At 40.4% G+C, this 24,668-nt stretch overlaps 1 protein-coding gene across 1 annotated transcript in view; it reads right to left on the bottom strand.

The window, feature by feature from the left end:
- Pggt1b (protein geranylgeranyltransferase type I subunit beta) overlaps positions 1-23,173 on the bottom strand; it is a 36,727-nt gene extending 13,554 nt beyond the window's left edge. The window contains exons 1-6 of the mRNA XM_041659991.1: positions 23,018-23,173; positions 19,061-19,179; positions 11,085-11,152; positions 7,712-7,863; positions 5,984-6,116; positions 326-371 (exon numbers count right to left, since the gene is read on the bottom strand). Coding sequence (XP_041515925.1) covers positions 326-371; positions 5,984-6,116; positions 7,712-7,863; positions 11,085-11,152; positions 19,061-19,179; positions 23,018-23,154 — 655 coding nt within the window. The 5' untranslated portion in view covers positions 23,155-23,173. The remainder of the gene's footprint in view (positions 1-325; positions 372-5,983; positions 6,117-7,711; positions 7,864-11,084; positions 11,153-19,060; positions 19,180-23,017) is intronic.
- Positions 23,174-24,668: the final 1,495 nt, after the last annotated feature.

Genomic DNA, 24,668 nt, shown 5'->3' with positions numbered 1-24,668 from the left:
CAGATGTAGGCAGCTGACAAAGGCAGATATTCTACAGCAAGGGTTCAGACAGTCTGAGACATTGTGCTGAAGATACCATGTTATTTGAAAACTACACAACCATTTAAAAAGTCTTACTATGAGCTGGGAAATAGTGGCGCACGCCTTTAATCCTGGCACTTGGGAGGCAGAGGCAGGTGGATCTCTGTGAGTTCGAAGCTAGCCTGGTCTACAAGAGTTAGTTCCAGGACAAGTTTCAAAGCTACAGAGAAACCCTGTCTCAAAAAAAACCCCAAAAAACAAACAAACAAAACAACAAAAAAACAAAAAACAAAAGAAGTCTTACCATGAGATTCAAGTCCCGCTCCCTGTGCCAGCCCATTGTCATAAGACTGAAAAAGAAAAACACCGTTTAGTTTAGTGGAGAAATAATCATGATAATAGTAGATACTAAGTTCCCAATAAGCTAACTATTTTGGTCTCTCTTATATCTTCTAAAATAAGTGGGCATTTTGCAGTCTCCATTCTTCTCTTGCTTAGCAGGCCGAACCCTCAAGTGCTTTCACAGAGGCACACCTGAGAAGTGTGCAGGGCCCCACTGCACATTCGGCTTCTGTCAATAACAATCCCCGATCCTAACCCTCACACTCTTCCATGTGAGCCAACAGCGAATAAAAACACAAGGACTTCATGCCTACTCAACTTCAGTCATTTATAGATATTGTGCATCATGATCACAACCAATTATGCCATCTTCTTCAAACTTTGTTAATAAGGATTTACTGCCTCCCTTTAGTTAGCAAGGTTATTTATTATCTCTGTGGGATGTTAGTACTAGGATAAAGATGGCTATACTAGCAGTCAGAAAGAGTGTGCAAGTCAAGTTGGCAGTGCTCAAATGGCTCATTTGAGCATCAGGTAATAAAGAATAACTCAAGAATTTAGAGGCCTGGGAAACAAAGGGAAGATTTCCTTTCTGCCAGGAGAATCACAGAACAAACCACATTTCCTCACCATCAAATCACTCAAAGAAATCATGCTTTGTTGCAAGGAGAAAAAGCACAGACTGGGGCTGGAGAGATAGCTCTGTGATTCACAGCACTCACTGCTCTTGGAGAAGACCTAGGTTCGGTTCCTAGCACCCATATAGTGGTTCACAACCACCTGTAACTCCAGTTCTGGGGGATCTGCTGGTTCTTCTGAGCTCTGTGGGTTCCTGCACACATAGTATACACATACACACACACACACACACACACACACACACACACACACACACAAAATAAATATTAAAAAAAAAGAAAAATGGGCAACACTGAGTTCTATATACTTTTAAGAGAAAAAAAATTCTATTACACTAAATCTAATTACTGTTACATGAAAACAGAATAAATGGAATAAAAACACTACTTCTCAGTATATGAAAACCAGCCTGCACCGACAAGAAACAGCCACAAAGACAGAGGGAAATTAGAAAATTTAACCCAGCACCCAAAACTCAACTGCACACCCTCAAACAAACAGTAGGAATAGGAAAATGATTTTCAACCTTAAAAACAGAGAGCTGAGGAAATGGTTCAGTCTGTAAAATACCTGTGTGCCAGATCCTGAACCTACATAAAAGCCAGGCTTAGTGGCAGATGCCTGTAACCCCAACACTGGAGTAGGTAATGCCAAGACATGTTGCGGGAGGTCCTCCCGTTCCTCCAGCCTATAGCTGCTGAGATACCAGCCCATTGGGGCGTGGTCTCTCTCTCTTTAAAAAAGCGGCCACTTCCCTCTGCTCTCTCTCTTCACTTCCTGCTCCGCCTGTGACTAGACTCCCTTCCTGGTTGCGCAGAGGGCTGATGGTGATCTGTAAGTTTTTTCCCCTTTAAATAAATACTACCCTATTAATCATAATTCCAAACTGGTGTGGCATTGTTTATGACTTACGCCTTCAAAGACAGGGGATCCTTTGGCTAGTGCCCAGCCTAACCAATGAACTTCAGGTTTAGTGACAGACTATATCAAAAGATGAAGGTAGAGAGCTACCAAGGAAGAACACCCAATATCTACCTCAGCCTCCACACATACACACAACAAAACTAATAAGTACATACATCACACACACGTAAACACACAAGAAATGGACTAAGAGTTGGAAGAAATAATGTGTTAAATGGTTTGAAGAAAAAGAAAAGTAACACAGAGATTAGCCAGGTGTCTAGAGATTAGCCAGTTGTGGTGGGTGCAGCCCTTTAACCTCAGAACTGAGGTGGGAGAGGCAGGCAGATCTCTTTGAGTTTGAAGTTAGCCTGGGATAAACAGTAAGTTCTAGGACAGTCAGGGTTATAGAGTACTCTGTCTCAAAAAGACATACAAACACAACCCTCAACAAAACAAAACAAAAAAAGGGGCTAAATCATACGACTCCTAAAAAGCAATTTTTAAAATGAAAACACAAAGAGGGAAACAGAGAGGCTGGAAAGATGGCTCAGTGGTTAAGAGCATAGACTGCTCTTGGAGACAAGACCCAAGTTCAGTCCCTAGCACCCACGCTGAGGAGGCTCAACCTTCCGTAAGTCCAGCTCCAGGGGGATCCAACTCCTTTGACCTCTACGTTGTGCTTCTATGCTCATAACCTGCTCCCCACCCTGACACACACAAGATTACAAATAAATCTAAATCAAATAAAGGCCGACGGAGACAGTGGGGCGGATGGATCTATTGGGAGCTCACCAAGGCCAGCTGGACTGTGACTGAAAAAGCAGGGGATAAAACCGGACTCTCTGAATATGGCGGACAATGAGGGCTGATGAGAAGCCAAGGACAATGGCACGGGGTTTTGATCCTACTTCATGTTCTGGCTTTGTGGGAGCCTAGCCAGTTTGGATGTTCACCTTCCTAGACCAGGACAGAGGGGGGCGGACCTTGGACTTTAAACAGGGCAGGGAACCCTGACTGCTCTTCAGACTTGAGAGGGAGGGAGAGAGGAGTGGGGGGGACGGGGAGAGGAGTGGGGGGACGAGGAGAGGAGTGGGGGGTCGGGGAGAGGAGTGGGGGGACGGGGAGAGGAGTGGGAGGCTGGGAGGAGGCGGAAATTTTTTTTTCTCAATAAAAAAAAATAAAAAAAATAAAGGCAGAAAACAATTAAGAATATATAAAACTGATATATGGAGGTAACAGTGGAGAAGAGAGATGGAGCTTCAGTGGTAGATAGAGTATCTGGCCCTGGGCTTGATCTTACACTACTTTGATTACCATCAAAAGAAGTAAAAATGTCAGAGAGAAAGTGGTTGTAATGAAAGACAAGCAAAGAACACAAATAAAATTGAAACAGAGAAAGCCAAAAAGCAGAACAGGGCTGGTGACACAGTTCACTGGTGGGAATGTTTACCTACCATGCACAAAGATCTAGTTTCTAACGCTGGATGTGGGTAGGTGGAATATGACAAGATAAAGACAAAGAAAAGAAGCAGAGGGGAGGAGAGGGGAGGGGAGAGGAGAAGAGGAGAGGGGATGGGATGGATTTTTAAAGAAGTATAACGTTTTACTGGCAAGGCTATGTGGAAAAAGCCACCCTCCTATGGGGGTTAGAATACAATTTGGCTCATTCCCCACAGAGTTTCTCTGTGTAACAGTCCTGGCTGTCCTAGAACTAGATGTGTAGACCAGGCTAGCCTTGAACTCACTGAGATCAGCTTGCCTCTGTCTCCCAAGTGTTGGGGTTAAAGGCATGCACCACCACCACCCAGCTATCTTTTTAAGTTTGTTTCTTTTTTCCTAAAGAAAAAACAGGCTTACTGAGTACATTTTAAGGGCAGCAAGCTGTGCAGTAACCACAGTACTACTCAACAGGCTGATCCATCTGGTCCATCTCTTGGGGGATAGAAAACAAAATACAGCTCCTGAAATTTCATATGCACTTAAGTTTTTGACCAACAATTTACATAAAGGCATATCTGTGATATATAAAAGATATGCAGAAGGTTATCAATGACAGCACTATTTGTAAGTGGAAAAATAGATACTCTCTACACAGAATGGTTGTAAATAAAGAATTTTAGAAGAGACTGCTATATTCACACATTTAAGTAATAAAAAACTGTAAGAAAAAGAATGAGGAAAACTCTGATTTTCCAGGTATTTCATTCAAGTTATGACCTAGTTAAACAAATGATGTGTTTCCATCTAGTGGAATAGTTATATCATGTTAGACATAATTATGATCTTGTTATAGTTTTCATAAATAGATACGATTATGTATTAAATTGAGAAGGGGTGGACTTGTGATGGCTAATCTTGATTATCAATTTGACTAATCAATAAATAAATAAAACGCACACAACTCAGCACGCCTGTGAGGGTTTTTTTCTTGATTGGATTATTCGAGGTGAGAAGACCCATCCTAAATCTGGATCGTTTGAGGTCAGAAGACCAACCCTAAATCTGGTCCACACCTCTGGTGGCAGCCCACATAAAAAGACACGAAAGAAAGACGCTTTTGCTTTCTGCCTGCTTGCCCTCACTCTCACTGGCAAGTTTATCCTGTTGTTAAGGCATTACTGTTATTAAAGTCGCTGTTATGAAAATCTACTTCTCTGGGATTCCAAAGCCTTAAGGCACTGAACAACTACCAGATTCATGGCCTCCCCATCAAGAGACACCCAGTGTTGGACAGCCAGAACACAGCCTATGTAATATACTGTCATCTGATATACTTGTCTAATACAGATTAGGGTACCAGAAGTGGGTTATCGTTTTAATAAGGAAAAATAAAAGGCATATGGATCTTCTTATCAAACAGAAATACAGGAAAGGTAAGTGAGAAAATAATAAGAATGTTATCTATAGAGTTAACAGGAGCAAGATGGTAGGTTTGGGGGTTAAGAAAGAGTGGTAGATAAAGGAGGATAAGAAGTTACACTTCTCTCCATTTTTTCTTTAGTAGTTCTGACATTCAGAAACAGGTTAAGCTACATGTATTAAGTAAATAATACCATATGCAAATAAATAAAGATTAACAACTTTTTGGAGGAATGGAGTGTCTAAATGGAATGAATACCTACAAGAGAAATTCAAACAGAAATGAATATATCTAACTGTAGATGGAATAAATCAAAGAGGAAAAATAAATAGATCCTGTATAGTAAACTGAAAGTTGGGCTTATCTGTACAAACTCATAGTTCTTAATATAACTATGTTTGCATGTGTATCTATGCATATACAACTTTCCTACCTGTGCTTGATGAGAAAGGCCTAGAAGCAATGATATCTAATGCTAATAAGAACCCATATCCTTGTTTCTCAATAATGTCCTTCAATAAGAACCAGGGCTGCATGACGTATACTTAAATCAATTCCACTCCTCTAAGAGCTCAGACATTCCATTGTGGGATTGGAACAGATCAGCTAGAGGTTGAATTAATTAGCCTTAATAGGCTTAAGAAATCTCTCTCATCTGTAAATTGCAAGCCTCATGGCTGGGAAGTGATAACCTGGAGAGCAACTCTGCTGCCTCTGGTTTATCCAGAAGACACGGGAGCAAAGAGCGATGCTGGCTCAGTTAAGCTCTCCTTACCACTGCTAGAATAAATTACACTATGTGAGAGGAGCATTTCTGGCTATTGTCTTTAAAATTAGATTAGAAAACACATGTAAGAACAAATTTTTTTTTTTTTTTTGATTTTTTTTGAGACAGGGTTTCTCCATAGCTTTTTGGTTCCTGTCCTGGAACTAGCTCTTGTAGACCAGGCTGGCCTCGAACTCACAGAGATCCACCTGCCTCTGCCTCCCGAGTGCTGGGATTAAAGGCGTGCGCCACCACCGCCTGGCTCATAAGCACAAATTTTAATGGTCAAGAATTCAATATGCGTATTGAGATTATTTCCATATGGTGTTCTGAGAAACAATAAACCAAAAAACTAATCTTATGACTGTTATTTTTAATTCTTGATAAAGAAATGCATACATTATACCAGCAATAACCTGAACCAGTCCAGTTGTATGAATATAACTCACCATACTCCTTCTAATGTAGCTGATCGCTTTCTTCATATCCATGCCTGACCAGTTGTTGAGCATGTAGCAGATACAGGAAGCGCAGTACACAAACCTCATGTCATTCTCACTGCCTTCAGGGACAGCACAAAAACTGAAAACAAGGACATGAAACTGCATCAAGACCATTTACCTCAAGCAGGAACATATGCCCTGTGTCCTTACTCACAGAAACCCCTCTTGCTGACTTTACTCCCATCAAATTCTACATATTTAGGTATAAAATGACCCTAAATCATTTATGTTCACCATAATGTCACTGCCAGATACCATTATTCAGACTATGCTGTTTACTCCCAACAAGAGCTGAAGAAAAAGTAGCAGGTATTATTATGTGAAATTTCTCCTAAAGGTACATAGAGATAACTAGTAATTGATCTATTATCCTGTGATTCATTATACACTTAGTTTCAAAGAGGTAATATTCTGTGTTCCTTTCCTCTTTATGGAAGTAATCCGGGACAACACTGGATTCCAAATATCCATTTACTATGTCTACAGTAACTTTTTCTTCATCAAGAGCAGTGTTCTGACAATAGAGACAAGAAAGTAAGAATCACAGCAGCAGACTGATCGCAAAGTCTTGATAGAAGATGAAGGCTAGGGCAGGAGAGATGGCTCAGCGGTTAAGAGCATTGCCTGCTCTTCCAAAGGTCCTGAGTTCAATTCCCAGCAACCGCATGGTGGCTCACAACCATCTGTAATGAAGTCTGGTGCCCTCTTCTGGCCTTCAGGAATTCACACAGACAGAACATTGCATACATAATAAATAAATAAATATTTAAAAAAAAAAAGAAGATGAAGGCTACTGCTTCATTACATTAACAATGTACACCAGCTTGTGACTTAAACCATCTAGTATCTCTGAGTATTAACTTCTCTATCGCTTGAATACATCCCTCAGTAAGCTGGAGATCAAGCCACCTCACTTTGAACATAATATTTAAAGTGCACTCCTTTCTCTACCATCACGACTTTCAAGGATACTCAACTAAATAGCTTATTTCAAAATATTTGTCTCATCCAGAAGGTAAATTAAAAAAAGAAAAGAGTTCTACTAGAAAGTAAGCTTTGTTTTTGTTCATATAAAATGAGAAACTTTTTGCATTAAGCACTTAACTCTATATACAAATGTTGCATGGCTCTTTTCCGTTGTGACTGGAGGCCTCCACACACTAACTATGCAGTAACCCTTGAGCTGTATTTCTAGTCCTGGATGGTGCTATTAAGAGAACATTATCCTCTAAACTGAGCAGTGTGCATGCCTTTAATCCCAGCAGAGGCAGAGGCAGAGGCAGGAGAGTCTCTGTGAGTTCTAGGCCAGCCTGGTCTACAAGAGCTAGTTCCAGGGGCTGGAGAACTGGCTCAGAGGTTAAGAGCATTGCCTGCTCTTTCAAAGGTCCTGAGTTCAATTCCCAGCAACCACATGGTGGCTCACAACCATCTGTAATGGGGGCTGGTGCCCTCTTCTGGCCTGCAGGCGTACACACAGAAAGAATATTGTATACATAATAAATAAATATATATATATATTTTTTTTAAAAGAGCTAGTTCCAGGACAGGCTCCAAAGCTACAGAGAAGCCCTGCCTCGAAAAAAAAAAAACAAAACAAAAAACCAAAAACCAAACAAACGAAAAAGGGGAATATTACCTCTAAAAGTCTACTATAGAATTAAATCTAGTTCATACCTCCCGTCTTCAAGCTGAAGTGCTCGCAAGCCTGCTAAACAAGCTTCTTTATCTACTCGGCTTAAGTCATCTCCAAGAATAATTAGACATGAAAGGCCAGTGTAGGTCATTGCTATGTGTCCACTGTCATAAGGATGAGCTGTTCCAGGGCTCTAAATTCAAAATTAGTGTTAATTAATATATTAATATGTTAACAGAAATTTTAAATTTTATTTCACAAATGAGGTTTGGCATGGCGTTACTTCCTAACACCAATGTGAACAGATATCTAAGGAATAAAGCCTCAGTTTTTACACGTCTTAATATGTCTTCTTACATGCTACATAATTTTCAACATCTTATGATTATCCAACTTTATGAAAGTAGTTAGGACATTTGAATAAACCACATATTTGAAACTTTCTTAGTTCAAGACTACCATTTATAAAAATTATGTCTTATAAGGTTAGAAACTCATTCAATATTTTAAACCAAAATGTATAAGAAGAAGTAAAATTTGGCCTGGGAATACCACTCTGTGATGAAATGTGTATTGAGTCTGTGGGTTTAATCCCAGAACTTTAAAAAAAAAAATACAAACCTAAATTAAATACCACAGTAATATTCACCATATAATCTTATCTGTCTACTGTTATCAAGTTTAATTATTTCAACCTCAAATAAACATTTGTATTCAGAATGTAAAATATAAGGAAATGTAAAGACTTCGACTGTATAATATGAAACAAGGTCACACAATCCCAGAAATAAACCACATTTAAGCTTAAGGAATCTGGCCAAAGGTTTCTATGTGTGATGAAAGGGTTAGCAACTTGATCCCACAATTTTCTTGCACAATGACCTGTGCTGCTTCACAGAGCAAATGACACTCAATACCTTTTAACTCTGAAGCCTCCCACGGAGCCGCCTCACATATAACTCCTTCATACAGTCTCACTAACACCAAACCAGCTTTTCTCTTAACACCTTTGAAGGCCTCCTCAGAGCTCAAGCTCCAATTCTCTAACGATTCTATTTCACTCACATTTATAATGGGCTTCTCGGAATACCCACAGCAGGTCTCATTTTTCAGTATTTAAACCAAACACCTGCTATTTTAAAAGAATATTAGGGAACCCAAACATGAATTAAAGGTAAACCTTGACCTTTAAGAGATGAAGAGATATCTGAGCACACAACGACAATCAGAGTCGCTCAGCTGAGTGGTCAGGAAGGAGATACGGTGCTACAGAGATTTAAACAGGGCCTCCTTCCCGCACAGCAGAGGCCTGGGATGGTACAGACAGGGACAAGAAAATAAAAATGAAGCAGAAAAGGAAAACCCTGGGACATTAAGGCAATACATAATTTAACAGAGTATAGGATTTATGATGCAAAATAAGTGGAAAGGGTAAGTTGGGTAGATCCATGAGAGTCTATGGCCTGTCAAATTCTACATATATTAGGATGTCAAAGATGCACAGGTAATTCAATAGTTTCTGAAAGAAAAAAAAAGTGATAAAGCTGTTTGATTTATATATGTTTCCTCAGGTCTGTGTGTCTCACAGACCCTACGCTTCCATGCACTATGACAGCTTTCGTAGGCCTATGTGATTACATTTGAGTCTCTAACTCCTGCTACCACGGAGATTCAGAGAAAACCATCCACAGTGAGACCTGGCCCCTCGGAGGGGACAGGCCAGGTACACTGAAGGCCAAAACTGGGTTTCACAAGAACTTGTGAGCCAACAACAAGCATTTCATTAGGGGAGATTATTTCTAGACTGTGCAGAGGTCAGGTGCAATGGTGCACACCCACAGGGCCAGCTACTTGGGAGGCTTAAGCCCAGGATTTTAGGGTCAACTTGGGCAATACTGCAAGATTCCATCTCAAAATAAATTTTAAAAATATGATAAGAAATTCCCTGGAGGTAGAGATTTATCTTGTAAAGCTGTAATTAAATCACTGTTTTACACCAATGAGTACAGCTTACATCTATCTGCTCATGGACTTGTACTACACAATAAATATCACTGCCTACATGAAGATGATAATTCTTCTCATTATGACTAACTAGAGAGCCTTCCTTTATTCAAGGTTGGCTTAAATTGGAAAATATATGTATAAAAAGAAAAAATACATTTTATAAATCTTTTGTTATCATACCCCTGCTACCAAGGCACTCAATTGGAGAGATCTTGCTGATGTTACCTGACCCTAATTCAGAGAAGCTTGTCTACAGTATAAGTGAGAGGAATAAGCTGAAGCAGTCTCAATTAAATCTTGTCATCGCTACAATCACTGCTACTTATTCCAAAATCTTGAATCAACATATGAATAGCTGGGAGTTTTTCATCCCGCATGCAACTGTACATGATCCTTGAAATTCTCAAAAGTAATCCCATACTGACTGACAACCATCCTATAAGCAGACAAACCCATCGAGGAAAAGCCTCTTTTTTGTTTGTTCTTCATTTCTTAGGCACGTTTTTCACTTTGCAGCCCAGGCTGGCATAGAACTGAGTATAGAATCCAGGTTAGCTCAAACTCATTATAGGGCCTCCTGTCTCAGGTTCTCAGGTGCTGGGGGATCACAGGTATAAGCTTTCAGGCACCTAGCTTGTGAGACCTGCTTTTGGAAAAAGGTGAAAAGGAGTAGGGATATGGATCAGTTGGTAGAGCCTGATATACTTGAGGTCCTGAGTTCTATACCATACATCATGGCGAAAGAAAGGGAAGGGGAAAAAAATTTCTCCACTTTTCACATTAAAAAAAAAAAAAAAAAAAAACCTTGGTAATTTTGGGCACAAATAGAACGCCCAGTCCTTGCTCTGGGCCTGCTGCTTCTTTGAAGTTCTTCTCCGCTTCATTAGCCCTTCTTTGTAACTGACATGGGCTGGTTAGAAAGCCTCTGCCCAAAATGCTTGGGAAGCTTAGCTTCCTGCTATAAAAGTCATTAGCTGGGTCCCAGTCACTTCCTGGAGAACAGCTCCCACTCTCCTGAGAAACAACAACCCAGCTTTAAGTCCTGCAACACAGGGAAGATCACTGGCTTCGCAGAAAACACCTGAGCACCGCAGTTCCAGTTTCTCCAGGAATTCACTAATACGTTCTACACACGCATCAAAAGATAATTTTCTGTCTCGAAAAACCAAAAAAAAAAAAAAAAAAAGATAATTTTCGGTAATAACATAAATTTTTGCATATATTTGTATCAAAAAAAACCCCACCTCTAGAAAGGGGGCTAGAGGCTTCACTTAAAGACATTTTTGTTTATATTTAACATATTGAACCTAGAAGCTTGGTTCTTTCTAAACGTCTTCATCTGCTTTCTCACTAAACTCTCTTTATGTCCCTCCCCCGCCCCTCCGTTCCAACCCATAGAGAACTAACCTTTGATGGATTGAATGGAATACCCAGGTATGAAGAGCCTCGGAAACCACAGCGATTTAGATTTGACCCTAGAAAACAAAGTATGTGCTTATTTAAAACACACTGTTTCTGTATAGAGCACAAAGCAGTTTAACCACACAATCAATTATTCAGTAACAGTACTTCAGTACCAAAGCTCCACTTTCTCTGTATGAACATATGGTGCACGCAGGTGAGGGTGTCCATGGCTGTGTGCACATGCAGAAACCAGAAGAGGACACTAGGAGTCTTCCTCCACTGCTCCTCACCGTCTATTTAAGACAGGGTCTCACTGACCCAGAAGCTCATTGTTTCCACTAGGCTAGCTTGCCTCTAACCTCCACAGCTGGGTCACAGACGTGCAAAGCCATAGGTGGCTTTTGTGTGGGTGCTAGAGGTTGAACTCTTGTTTGCACATCAAGTCCTCTTACATATTAAGGCCCACTGTCTCCATTTCTATGTGAGATAATGTTGACGGCTCATCAGAAAGCAAGCCAAGAGGTTAGGTGACACGCTGGACGTGACAGCTCACACAACAGGCTCTAGAATCCACTGTGACTCACTGCTTCTTGATACATGAGTAAGCTAAAGGTAGAAACTGTTCTATCACCCTAGAGAAAATGCTTATTCATATTTCAGTCTTAAATCTGTGTTCTAATGTACAATACTTAAGTTCACACTTGGTCTCTACCCAAAGTATACTTATCATTTTGTTTTTTTGTCTTTTTTCTACCAAGTTTTCTATTTTCCAGATATACATAAGATACAAGGTAAGAACTGAAAAACATCCATAATTATGGGCTTAATGGCTGTTAGAAAACCAGTATGACAGATGTAAAAGGCAGGAATGTATTAGCATCAGAACTGCCGGCTAATGAAAACGCAAGATGGTTTTAAAAAGTTTAAGAAAGATGAACTTTTAATCTCTTATGACAGGTGGACGGCCAAATCCTAACATCCACATTCTGCTCCTTCCAAACAGGAAATCACCTTGCTTAGCCTTTGATTCTTTGGAACAGTTAGTGGTAGCTTATAAATCTTTGCAGAAATGAAAAACTACTAAATTTAAAACTTCCCACCAATCATTTCTCTCTATTGGCAGTACTAATGGTGGCAGAAAATTCAGTGACTGTGCCTTATTTTTGGTAAGATTAAAGCCAGTAAGCCATCTAAGCTTCATTAAAGAGTAACTAAACCATACCCTATGTCTAAGTGACAATCCATTCCAGAATGTACTTCAGGACCTTCATGAGTAAGATCATGTGCACACAAGTAGCCAGTGTAGCACACTTGAAGTTTACAAGTGACAGAGATGTTTAAAATATTTAAGATAGCATGCTGAGTCTACTAAAGGGCACATTATGCTAATTTTGAAAGTAATTATTAGTAAAGCTAAATAACAAAATGGAGCTCGAGAAAACAAAGGACATAAAGCATATGTATGAAGTTTATAATCAGGCAAATGATACACCCTTAACAGCCTGGAGGGAATAAGAAAACAGCAGCTGTGTGGGATGACAGGAGCAGGGCGAGCTCCGGCCTGTGAGTCACTGTCACCACAACTGTAGGACCTTAAGACACATATTTAAATGTCATCTTACTGTGTCAGGTGATCACAAGTCCAATCAAAGCCTTCACACAGCACCTCACTTGCTGGAGGCTCTGAGACAGTCTGCCTCCCAGCCTGTCACATTGTTGGCAGATGAGTTTCCTGTCACTGTGCGACTCAAGTCTCAGTGTCACTGCTGTCTATTAGCTAGGCGCTCTCCTTGACTCCTAAGGCCTCGCTTACAGTTTCTTACACACGAAACTCTTACAGAGAGCAGCTGGCACTCAATTTCTTGTCAAGATTAGAGTCCCTCTAGCTTTCTCTTCCACTTTTCAAGACATTTTCTGACTGACCTGCTGTTCATGTAACAGTACTAAACACACACACACACACACACACACACACACACACGCATGTATATGGATGTATATATACACACAGACACACAGAGAGATGATGTGTATTTGGGAGAGGTCTATGGATTTGCTGCATTTTAAGATCAGGTCATTAGTGTAACTATCATCCACAAAGTCCTACAGCAGTACCTAATATCTGACTGAAAAATCAAGCAGCAAGAATCTTTGGGATAGTTCCGTGCAATTCCACATGCCCCTACAACACCTTTATCCTTTCATCACGACTTTGTTTTAAGCACTTTCAAGGTGGGTATACAGTGTCAATGTGTCTTTCTCTAGATAATCTGAATCTCAATTCCTCTACCCCCACTTAAAGATCTCCTTCCAAGCTACCAACTTGTTGATACTTTGCTAGAAAAATCTGATTCCACTTCCACTTCTGCTCTATGTATATTTTGAGTGTAGGTCTATACACTTATTAGGCAGTTCTAGAGCCCCCGACAACTTAGGGCAATCCAGTTAGGTGTTTTACATACACATAGTCTGGGTTAAAAGAAAATGCTTCTGAGTAAAATATCATTTCCTTAGAGACAAATGAATACACATCTACTTCTTAGTTTGAGTTGGGTTAAATCCATAACTTCTGAGAAGTAGCAACAAGGAAACTAATGCTCAAACGTACTATCATTAGGGGCCTTAGCACAGGCACAAGGAACCAGACTCAAATTCATGACCTTTTCTTCCTAGTACTTGTGCTCTACATGCAAGTAACAACCTAAGTTGGTTTCTTTTTCTGTCTGTCTGTCTGAGACGTCTCACGTAGCTCAAGATGTCCTTCAAAGTGTTACATAGCCAAGGCCTTGAGCTCCAGATTCTCCTGTCTGTGCCCCCAGGTGATGAGACCACAAGCACACTCCAGAAATCTCTTCTATTTCCTAACTGAAACAGCAACACACCACAAGCAGTATGCTGCAGGGGTCTTACAAGTGCTAAGGGATATGTGCAGGTTATAGTAGTGACCATGGCTTAATAAAGAGTAACTATTTAAAACTGATCAATTAAATATTATCAAAAGTGAAACAAGAAGAAATGAAGAGCCCCTCCCCCACTTTCACTGTTTTTTTTTTTTTTGAAGGAAAATATCATCAGAGTAAAAAGTGTCCTTTCTTCTTTTCCAAATAGGAGTACACTGTCACCATGAAAATCTATTAGTCTTTGGAGACAGTCACAAAGTTTAAGTGGACTTTAAGAAACATTTTAGAATTTAAAAAACAGCTATAATCCTAGCTCTTAGAAGACTAAGAATAGAGAATTGAGAGTTTGTGTTTTGAATTCCACTTTAAAAGCTAGGTCTCTGCACTGAGCAGATAAAATTCCAGTGAGGAATGTAGTCATTTTATTTTGAAATGTGCACCTTTATAAATATAGAAATAATTCTTATCAGGTCTGAAGAATCACAAGGATTTCTTATTAGGAGGACACATTGTTCCCAATTCCTTGTTAAAGATGTCAAGAAAGACCCAAAGAAACTGGAACTTGAATAGCTAGACTAGGGATGGAGATCATGGGAGAGCATTTGATAGCACGCACCAGGCCGCAGTTCAATCCATAGCTCCGCAAAACAAACAAATAACTCACATGAAACAAATCAACAGCTAGGTGCTTTCATGTCTATTTTCTAGATTTCAAAGATTAGTTTTAGAACAAGACAGAAACCGATTAAAAAATGGCAGAAGGAGGACTTCCTTAAGAGACTGGAGATTAGAAATGATCTGGGCCACTGAAGACTGGCAGTCCTCCAGACTCAAGACCAGGGTGGGATGAAGAGCTGGACCAGTATGTTTTTCAAACTGTCACTTCCCAAATATAAAATATGCCTAACTTAGCCCACATGAAACCTTACACTTACTACAATTGGAAGAATGGTCTTGTTATTGCTGTTTTACTTTTTTGCTTTTCAAGTAGCAAATGAAGTGTGGTGGTGGCCTGAAAATTCTATAAAGTTGAGGCAGAAAGACAAGTTTGAGACTAGCTCAGGCTAAATGGCAACTTCTAATAGCCTAGGTTACAGTGAGAGTTGTCTCAAAGGAAAAAGAGACAGAGACAGCAAAGAGGGAAGAACAATTTGAAAAAAATCTACAAAGAAAGGAAGGGAGGGAGGGAGGGAGGGAGGGAGGGAGGGAGGGAGGAAGGAAGGAAGAAAGGAAGGAGCGAGCCAGTAGGTTTTTCCCCTCTCAGTAGTCAGCCTTCTTACTGATGTTTCACACATGGTTCTACTAAGAAAAACATCAACACACTTACTGTCTTGATAGCCTCGGAGTTACTGCATATACTGCACTGAATCAATAGAGAACAGAAAACTCAACTCTAGTGGTTCCTCTAGCATCATTACTGTGAGTTATGATGAACAAACTATGAAGCCTCTGGACCTCATTACCTTTATCTACAGAATGACGGAATGTAACCTCTCACTGTGATCAGGGAAGGCAGGATATAATTCCCAACCTGACCCTTGCTATCTAAATCCTTCCTCTGAAGAAGGACCCAACACTCCCAGTGTCTAACTGCACAATAGTAAGATGGCAGCAGAGCATTTACAATCCCAGAGTGAAGTTGCTGACTAAATATTTATAACTTCCTTAAATGGTATACATGGCACCTGAGCACTGAGGCAGCACTGAGACCCAAAAGTATGTCATGTCAGTCCAACTCTGTATTTTTAACATCTGTGCAAGGACTCAGACACAGTTTTTTTCACTCTTTGATAATTTTACAATGTATTTTGGCCATATTTATGACTTGCTCTTCTGTCTGACCGTTCTCAGATCCTCCTCCTCCTACCTCCTCCACCAACTCTGATCCACACACCCCAACCCCATAGGGTTTCTGTATAGCCCTGACTGTCCTGGAACTTGCTCTGTAGACCAGGCCGGCCTCAAACTCCACCTACCTCTACCTCCCAAGTGCTGGGATTAAAGGTGTGCACCACCAACAACCAACAACTAGCTTTTTTTTGGGGGGGGGGGGTCTTTTTTTCTATGCATATTTTTCCTTTATTCCTTTGTTTGCTTTTTTAAAATTGATTTTATTGAGCTATACATTTTTCTCTGTTCCCCTTCTTTCCTCTTCCTTCCCCTTCAACCCTCTCCCATGGTTCTCATGCTCCCAATTTACTCAGGAGATCTTGTTGTTTTCTACTTCCCATGTAGATTAGATCTATGCATGTCTCTCTTAGGGTCTTCATTGTTGTCTAGGTTCTCTGGGATTATAAATTGTAGGCTGCCGGGCGGTGGTGGCGCACGCCTTTAATCCCAGCACTCGGGAGGCAGAGGCAGGCGGATCTCTGTGAGTTCTAGGCCAGCCTGGTCTACAAGAGCTAGTGCCAGGACAGGCTCCAAAGCTACAGAGAAACCCTGTCTCGAAAAACTAAATAAATAAATAAATAAATAAATAAATAAATAAATAAATAAATTGTAGGCTGGCTTTCTTCATTTTTAAAAAACACTTATGAGTGAGTACATATAATAACTGCCTTTCTGGGTCTGGGTTACCTCACTCAATATGATGTTTTCTAGTTCCATCCATTTGCCTGAAAATTTCAAGATGTCTTTATTTATTTGTTTGTTTGTTTATTTATTTATTTATTTATTTATTTATTGCTGTGTAGTACTCCATTGTCTAAATGTGCCACATTTTCCTTATCCATTCTTCAGTCAAGGGACATTTAGGTTGTTTCCATGTCCTGGCTATGACAAACAATGCTGCTATGAATACAGTTGAGCACATGTCCTTGTGGTACAATTGAGCATCCTTTGGGTATATACCCAAAAGTGGTATTGCTGGGTCTTGAGGAAGGTAGTTTCCTAATTTTCTGAGAAATCGCCATACTGATATCCAAAGGGGCTATACCGGTTTCCACTCCCACCAGCAAGGCAGGAGTGTTCCCTTTACCTGACAACCTCTCCAGCATAAGCTGTCATCAGTGTTTTTGATATTGGCTATTCTTACAGGGGTAAGATGGAATCTCAGTTGTTTTGATTTGCATTTCTCTGACGGCTAAGGATACTAAGCATTTTTTAAAATAACCCCTGAACTCCAATTTGTGCTGCCCATACAGTCCTACGTGTAGGGCCATCTACAGAAAAAAGTTTTATAAAGAACACTGTCCTGTCCCTCTCCCAGAAGTTACCAGCTGTTCACAGCTCCTCAGTTAGGGGTGAGAGCTTATGAGCCCCTCCTCTCTCATGCTAGAGCATTACCTGGCTTGATCTTGTGCTGGTCTTGTTCAGGCAACCAGAGCCACTGTGAGTGAGTTTGTCAGTACAGAGGTCCGTTATGCCCAGGAATCCCTGGGTTCCTATCGTGTGTGTGTGTGTGTGTGTGTGTGTGTATGTTTTGAGTTTTACTTTATCACTCTCTACTGTATAAACAAGCTTCTTTGATGAAGTCTGAGAGCTGTACCAATAAATGGGGAGAGAATTACAGATTTACAGGGCAGTCTGGTATTATCAATTTAGCAGAACAGCAACAGGTTCATCTCTGGGGCCTTTGAGCTCTTCAACCATGGGCTCTGCCCAGATTTACTGTGCCAAGCACGTGTTTCCTCCTATGAAGTGGGCCTGAAATTCAAAATTCAATCAGAAAGCAGTTGGTTACCCCCACTCTGTCTCTCAGTTTCTTATGGGTCTGATGAAGAATAAATCTGATAACAATTTGGCCATGCTTTGAAAAATTATAAAATATTAAATAATGCATACTATTTATTCTATTAGCAAATAAATATTTATATATAGACATCAGTTTCAAATTATTTATTTTCATTGTTTGAAGAGAGGTTTTTTTAATTTAAAAACAGAAACTTTTTTTTATTAGATGATTCAAACAGAAAACATACCTAGAAAATTACCTTATCCTGCTATCTCCTACCTCTGCTTCGTCTACTTCCCCTTTCACAATGATATCCTATATGACCTACTAAGGGCTTTCTCTATACATGAATATTTACAGACTTAAATGTTAAAACACCTGTGTTTTATTTGCTTGTTTTTGAGACCAGATGAAAGGGTCTCATGAATTTCCCAAGCTGGTCCAGAACTCCTGTCCTCTAGCAATTCTCCTGCCTCAAGCTTCTAAGTAGCTGGAACTATAGGTACACATCACCATGCTGAGTCTACATGTTTGCGATTTATCATTTAATCATATGCGACAAGCAGACTCTTAGTCAATACATACACAGGTCTCCCTTTATCATTTCACTATGACACAGCATATTTTCCTGGGTCATAGTTTACTTAAATATTTTATTTTTGATGAGCACCTATTTTGTTTCTAATTTGTTACTATAACAAAGCATTTTAGTTAATTTTCTAAGTTAGTTACAAATTACCACAACTGTGGTATTTCACATTTTTGTACTTGTGTGTACGTGTGTGCAGGGCCACATGCATGCCACAACGTGTTAAGGTCAGAAGACAGTTTGGCAAAACTGGTTCTTTCCTTCTATCATGTTGAGTCCTAGGGATCAAGCTCAGGTCACTGGGCTTGTAGCAAGTACTTTTTACCTATCGAGTAACGCACCACGACTACAGGTCATCTGAACTAAATTTATATTTTCTATAAACTGAAGACACACTGTGTACTTCTCTCTCTCAAAACATGTCAATCATGAAGTTATGAATTTTGGAGATTTAATTAAAAAAAACTTTAAGTGTTAAGAAATACAGTAGTTGACCAAGAGAAATTTTCTGAAGATAGATAAACAATGGCTGAGAATAAAAAAACAGAGCAAATGCTAAAGGACTGGTTATACAATCAATACAGACAGCGAGTCACTAGTGCAGGCATATACAGTATAGTGTGCTGCTAGATTTGTAATTCCCAAGACACCAGTTATGTGTTATATCTGGACAGAAAGGGGTGCTGAATTACAAGAAAAATAAAGACATATAAAGTACTCCAAGAATACAAATAAATTCTATCATTTGCTAATCTCATGCATGTCATACCAAGAACAGCTAATTATACTAAAAATAAAATGCTAAAAACTCACTCACTGTCTTCTGTGGGAAGAACCTGCAAGGAATAAATCCATTCTATTATATCATCTTTGTTCACCACATCTAAGGAATCCAACATGTCCAGGCCTGAGAGGGCAAAGAACGCAATTGTCAACCTAAAAGGGGGGAAAAAAAGTAAAATATCCTTTAACTATCAAACCAGTGAACTATTTATGGCTTAAACCCAAAACAAAATAAAACAAAATACCAAATGGAAAACAATATCAAAAACCACCACCAACAACAAAACTCTCATTCTACTTTTTAAAATAACTTAAATGGCATCCCTCCTTGTCTGGTAGGAAAACAAAGCAAAACAAAAACCCCACGATTTATTCTTAGTAACTGAATAGACTAGTCAAACCCTTGTTTTAATTTTTAAGAAAGGGACTTTTGGAATCATGACCCCTACTCAACTATGGGGTACAGAAATGCACTGAAGCTTGTATATGAGCCATTTGAAGGCTAAAAGCATGTATGTATTTGTTGTGTGTTCATGTCTCTCCATGTGTGCATGCTCACTGTTAGTTTCCTTTTTCTTAATTAAGGATGTTTAATTATGGGGGGTATGTTTAATTAAGGGTCCAAGAATGGAGTCATGTGAGGAAAATTCTGAATGCTTGTGAGAAAACTCCAAGAAAACAAGACTGTCAGTTTCTTTGAAAACACAGAACTGCTCTTGGATTATGTTTTCATGCCCTTCCCAGGTGTAGTGGAAGGAGTGTTCAGATTACCCATTACAACTGGCTATTTTTTTCTGTTTATATGCCTGTATGGAAAACCAAGTTCTGCCAGTTGCTGCTTGCCCATCACATGAAGCTTTCTCTTGTGACTGGACACTTTACTCCTCTTAACCTTCAGTGTATAAATTGTTTGAGGCTCTGAATAAAGTTGGTTATTGCATGAAACTTTAGTCCACTTCCTTTATGGGCTCCATTCTCCCAGGTACCACCACTAGCTAGAGTGGTAAACAAGGGGTATGTGTGTACCCATATATGTGGGTTTGTGCACAGGAGTGTAGGTGCCTGGGGAGGGAGGCCAAACTTGTCAGATGCCATGAAGGTGGGGTTGCAGGCAGCCTCTAAGTGAACCACTGTGGATGCTGGAAACTGCACAGCACACTCTTCACTGTGGGTCCATCTCTCCAGTGCCCTCTAGTTTCTTCCTAGAACTGCCCTTTTAAGAAGGCACTTGCTCCATACAGAGCCCTACCGAAGATCTACACAGACGTCTTCACTGCTGAAGACACTCGGAAGTCCAGGTCAGAAGGGTTTATTCTAGAAAGGTGCAAAGCAAGGGTTTCAAAGCCTGGGAGCCTGGTTGGCTCACACAAAGCAGGGGTTCCAAAATACTGTCAGACTGTTTCTGCTTCCCTCAAAGTGCAATACACACCTGTCTCAGTTCACTGTAACCAAATTCTCGTGATCACTGCCAAAAACAGGTTTTGAAAATTCTGTTTTTGTTAGTAAAAACACAGCTCTTTGGTAAAACAGTAAATAATATACTTATTTTCACGATGCCAGTGCTTTTAAAAAGGAAAAATCATTTATTCTGTGAACGTGAAAACCATGACTCTCACCTTAAAGGGGCTAAGACAGTTTATTCTGGAGCCAAGTATGAGTAATCATGGCCCAGGAATACAGATTTAGGCAGGTTACCCTAAATTCCATATTCCAATGTAGTTAGAGTTTGAAGTTTTTAAAGCAACAGAACAAAGAAAGTCATAGATTAAATCCCTTTTCAATATATGGTGGAAATATTAGATAAATATTAAACATTAAGGAAAATCTCCCTTTAGGTCTCTCATTTATTTTCCAACATTTTTAGACTTTTGGTTGGATGAAGTCTGCTAACATATTTCCAATGTTTTTTATCTATTGGTAATGAGGACATTAGGTCAGATATGGGGGTGGTATGTAATGGCCATTAAGGGACTGAAGACAGGCCAAGATATAGTCCAATTGTCAAGACCTGCAACAGTCCAGCCTCCGCACAAGCACAGAAGTTAGCCACCCTGGAGAAGCTTCAGTGGAAGGGTGATTGTTTCCACACAATCCCTAATGATCACAGTATAAGAAACAGAAATGAAGTACATTATAGGTATCTAATCTAAATATACCATCCACCATTAGCCCAAGAGGTGGGTACTCTGGCCAGTGTGGTTACACACACCTATAATCCCAGTACTCAAGAGGAAGAAGCAGCCTGCGAGCTTGAGGCCATCATGGACTACGTAGTAAGACTTTGCTTCTGTAAATAAAGAAGTAAACTTGGCTGCTTTGTATCTGTCAGCAAGAAGAACATGAGCAACTTAAAATCAACATGAACCACACACACACACAAAAAAAAAACCTCAAAACCAAAGTGAAATAAAGATGGGGGGGGGGACACAAAACACCCCAATACATTGCCATCTTTCCTTTTTAAAAAGGTTATTAATGAACCACAAGAAAACTAAAAATTATTTTCAAAGTTCTATAGGAAGGGCTGGAGAGATGGCTCAGCAGTTAAGCACACTTGCTGCTCTTGCACTGAGCCTGAGTTCAGTTCCCAGTACTCACACTGGGCAGCTCACAACCACCTGCGATTCTCCTCCAGGGGACCTAACCCTCTCCTGGCCTCCACAGGCACTTGAAAACACAAGCATAGACACACAAATATATACACATAAGTAATAAATCTTCAAAAATTCTGTGCAAGTGCAATGTACTAGACAGAGAGGTGGAGACAGTATCTCTCAGCCAATAAATACACTTAGACATTACATATGCTCTAATATATAATGGTCGATGTGGAATGCTACGATTATATGAGAGGTATTTAGTGGATTATGAGTTCAGACAATTTTTGCTGTTAGGGTATGAGCAGAAATTATACTGTGTAGGGCCAGCATGCACTACTCTAATGTTACACATCATACACAATGGGATTTTGAAAATGCAATCATAAATCATTACTGGTAGCCAAGTCAAACATCTCTTCTCTTTATCAATGATGCAAGTTTGTGGGAGACTTACAGCTCCCTGGATCAGCTTCGCCCACCCTGTTGCGCTTGGCTTCTTCTGCTGCTCTGATATGTCAAATACTAACTCTGCAAGGAGTCACTGCTCCATTATTCCTGTGCTTTGAACACTCTGACTTCTGCATGTTGCAGTTAGGGACTTTCCACCTGACCATTAGACCATGGTTAGGTTGCCTAGTAAGTTGCCTAGTTAGTTACCCATTTACACAAGAACTTCCTCCTTTCCCTTACCCTATATTTAGCTTGCTTATTCCCTTGAATAAACGAGACTTCATCAGAATTCTGTCTTGTCTCCATCTCTTGTGTCTCTTGTCCCTTTCCATGCTCACTCCCCGTCTAGGGTCTCTGTTGACTTACCCACGGGTCAGGGAACAAGTTTTGGACTTTTTTATACTGGGATTAACCCATGGACTGCAGCATGCTAGAAAGTTGCTCAACCACTGAGCCACATGCCTATCCCTTGAGATAGTACTCTAAACACATCTCAGTAGAGGTTTGCCCTGCCTGTCAATTGAGAATTGAGGGGGGAAGGGCAGTACAGGAACGATGATGGGCAAACGCTCTGTATTCTGCTTTTGAAAACGTCAAGAAACAAAAGTGACTCACAGGACGTTAAGGAAGTGGGAAAGAAAGCTCACAGAAAATGGTTGGGAAGTGAAAAGAGGCGGAACCAAGAGATTCCAAAAGTCCTGAGCTTGGAGCTCCACTCATCTCAAAGGGCGCAGAGAGTAGGTGCGGGCAGCCAGCGGCGATAGCAGGAGGGGGCCTAGGAAGTGCAGAGTGGCAGGGACCCCGGGCTCCAGAGCAGAAAGGACAAGACCAGCAGCAGAGTTAGAGCCGCCCAGCCCCGCGGGTCCCGGTTGTGTGGCCGGTCCGCAGCGCGCATCCGGAGGGCCGCCATCGCCAGCCCCGCCGCGGCAGCCTCGAGTTACCTGCTGGTCTCCAGGGAAGAATAGCGCTCTGGCAAGACTTGGAGGCAGCGCTGGAAGAACCGCACGTGCCGGTCCCGCAGGAAATCCAGCCGCTCTCCCTCTCCGCTCGCCAGCCTCTCATCCTCTGTGGCCGCCATGCTGCTCCGTGAAGCGACACTCACCGCGACCCGGAAGCAGTTGGCGGGAAGTGCGACGTCAACACTAACCGGCTTCCCACCAGGAGGCTGCCGGGGACCGAGGCGATGGCGATAGCCGCATACTGTCCACTACCGAAAAGCTCTTCTCCCTAGGTTGGGCAGTCTTTTCTACTCAGTCTCAAAGTTTTAGAAACCCTTCTCGCGTCTCGTAAAATCAGTTCGTAAATACCTTCATAAGAGAGAGAGTGTGAGTGTGTGTGTGTGTGTTTGTGAGAGAGAGAGAGAGAATATGACAGACTGAAATCCATATTTCTTCGTATGCTAACCAAACCAATTTAAATCCTGGCCCTACACAACATAAGGGTTTGAGATCTGAAAGTTTAATTTTGCAAAGACTCATTTTTGGAGGGCCACAGTTTTAAGCTGAACGAATTGGCAAACTAAATTTACAGGTGGGAACTAGAGACAGACGTTTTACCAGAGAATTATCAACACTATGAAAATTCAGACACTTTTTCTAATCCTCCTTATAGTATCTGGAATTATTTTAAAATGCATGCACACATGGTTCTCATCTTACAACGTTTGGACCTATGCTGTGTATTGAGTACGGGTGCTTTGACAGTGAAGATATCAAATTGGCAGAGAGCAGTTCACTTAATTGAAGGTCCCTGAAATGGACCCACCAATGGACACTGGCAGAACTCAAAAACAGTTACGATTAAAAGAATATGATAAAGCATTGGCTCATTTTAAGAGAGCTAAGGCAATAAAGGGACAGAAGATAAAGCTATCCAAGCAGAATTTATGAAAATCAAACAAGAACAACAGAAGATACAAAGATAAGGAGGCAGTATATAAAAAAGTATTTGCTTAATAAGGTTTGAGCTTTGCTTAAATATTAAACATTGATTATATAAAAGGGAACTCAACAATGTAATAGTTATTTCTGTTTATGCTTTATTTCCACATTGTTGATAATTTAGAAATACTGATATAGGTTTCCTCTTAAAAATGAAGTATAACAAAATAGTGAAGTTGATTTTTGCTTGCACAGACATTTATTCATGGGTTGTTTTTTCCCAGAGGACAAGACCATAAGAATTTTAGGCTTTATGGATCAGCTAGTCTGTCACAACTATTCAGGCCTTCAGTTGCAATTTCACTATAATTCATAATTAGCCACAGACAATGTATAACCAATGGGCAAGGCTGGTTCAGTAAAACCTTATTCATAAAAAGTAGAATTAAAGTTGCCTTGGAAGGCATTCATGACGAAGAAGTCCACAAAAGATTAGGCCCAAACAAGATCCTTTAAGAACCAATAAAGTAAGGAGAAATTTGGGTGTACTTTTAATTGTAGAAAATGAATTTCCTTGAAAACGTGATCTGTGGGTTAGTGTTACATATACTTATTTAACACTCAACCCCAAAGCACCCTGGGTAATTTTTGGTACTCAGCAGTTGCACAAGCTTAGAAACCTGAGTTCAAACCTAGGGATCAACAGAAAAGT

The sequence above is a fragment of the Microtus oregoni genome, unplaced genomic scaffold (genome assembly GCF_018167655.1).
Source record: "Microtus oregoni isolate MIOR12 unplaced genomic scaffold, Mior012 000011F_ref0000422, whole genome shotgun sequence".
NCBI classification, from domain to species: Eukaryota; Metazoa; Chordata; class Mammalia; order Rodentia; family Cricetidae; genus Microtus; species Microtus oregoni.
This window is presented reverse-complemented; position numbering and strand designations above follow the sequence as displayed.